Source organism: Myotis davidii, unplaced genomic scaffold (genome assembly GCF_000327345.1).
Source record: "Myotis davidii unplaced genomic scaffold, ASM32734v1 scaffold1134, whole genome shotgun sequence".
Lineage (NCBI taxonomy): Eukaryota > Metazoa > Chordata > Mammalia > Chiroptera > Vespertilionidae > Myotis > Myotis davidii.
In genome coordinates, this window is record NW_006286229.1 from 781,470 (window position 1) to 783,116 (window position 1,647).

The following is a 1,647-nucleotide window of genomic DNA, read 5'->3' on the forward strand; positions in this document are numbered from 1 at the left end:
CCAGGCCCAGTCCAGGCGCGGGCGGGGCCCAGGCCGTCGGAAGACTTCGGCGCCTGGAGCTGCTGCACAGGGGCGCCCCCTCCGGCCGCTGCGGGGCGCAGCTCCATGTACTGCGGCCTCCCGGACTCCGGTATCTGGGCACTGACCGTCTGTGGACAAAAAAAGAGGAAGAAAAAGAGATGCTGGAGCCCTAGCCGGTTTGGCTCAGTGGATAGAACGTCTGGCTCAGTGGATAGAACGTCGGGCTGTGGACTGAAAAGTCCCAGGTTCCATTCCGGTCAAGGGCACATGCCTGAGTTGCAGGCTCAATCCCCAGAAGGGGGCGTGCAGGAGGCAGCTGATCAATGATCCTCTCATCACTGATGTTTCCATCTCTCTCTCCCTCTCCCTTCCTCTCTGAAATCAATAAAAATATGTTTTTTTTAAAAAAAAAATAAGAGATGCTGGAGCTGTCCCTGGCCACCCTACCCATGGCCACCCAGCCGGGGCCTTCACCATGCCAGCAAAGCCACCAGGAGACCAAATGGATCCAGCAGCCCACAGCCAGTGGGTCAGGGAGTGCGTGTTGGGGTGGACCTGCAGCCCTTTCAAGCTGTGTGGCTTGGCCAAATCACTTCACCTGGGTAGGCCTCAGTTTCTACATCTGAGACGATACTGAGAATCCTCATGTTCCTCCAGATCTCCGATGCGGCTGGAAAAGCCCAAGCCAGTGTGGGTTTGAATATGGGGACAGGGACTCCGGCTCCTCCAGCCGGGAGCCTGGTTGGTTCAGAGCAGCGATTTTCAACCTTTTTCATCTCATAGCACCCATAAGCTAATTCCTAAAATTCTCCAGCACACCAAAAATTATACTTTTTGGCCAATCTGGCAAAAAAAAAAAAAGGTATATTTTTTATTCATCCATACCAGACAACTATTGTTGGCCACTGCCATTTTTTAACTTGACAATCTACGGCAGCGGTTCTCAACCTGTGGGTCATGACCCCTTTGGCGGTCGAACGACCCTTTCACAGGGGTCGCCTAAGACCATCCTGCATATCAGATATTTACATTATGATTCATAACAGTAGCAACATTACAGTGATGAAGTAGCAACGAAAATAATTTTATGGTTGGGTCACAACATGAGGAACTGTATTTAAAGGGCCAGAAGGTTGAGAACCACTGGGGAAAAGAGGAGGTCAAAGCCCCTGTCTAAATAGTCAAGTATTGCATGTTTTAAAAATTCTTGCGGCACACCAGAGTGCAGTGGCACATGGGTTGAAAATTGCTGGTTCTGAGTAATGAACCAGGGAGGAGTCGGACTCAGGCAAGTGAGGCCATGACCATTGTCAACATCCAGCATCAAGAAAGAGGTGAAGACTCCAGGTGCTCACCCCGGCCTCATCCTCTGCTCCCTTGTGGGGAGGAGCATGGGAAACCAGTAGAGCTAGGGAGAGCAATGGGGGGTCAGTAAGGCTTGTGGGCTACTGGGGTACGTCTCCCCGCCTCCAGGGGCCTCGGATGGATCGGCAGGAGGAGCTGCCCTGGCCCGCCCCCGCCCGTCTCCTTGTGTCTCAGGTGGCAGCGATCTGGGAGACAGCGAGGGCTCCAGTACAAGATAGATCGAGAGGCGGGAGCGGTGGGGCCAGGCCTGGGCCATCAATT

General features: G+C 53.5%; 1 protein-coding gene across 1 annotated transcript in view; it reads right to left on the reverse strand.

Moving 5' to 3' along the window:
• The window catches only part of NXPH4 (neurexophilin 4), a gene marked incomplete at its 5' end in the record, with an annotated part of 1,701 nt that extends 1,528 nt beyond the window's left edge, over positions 1 to 173 (reverse strand). The window contains one exon of the mRNA XM_015559766.1: positions 10 to 173. Coding sequence (XP_015415252.1) covers positions 10 to 173 — 164 coding nt within the window. The remainder of the gene's footprint in view (positions 1 to 9) is intronic.
• Between the last annotated feature and the right edge of the window lie 1,474 nt (positions 174 to 1,647).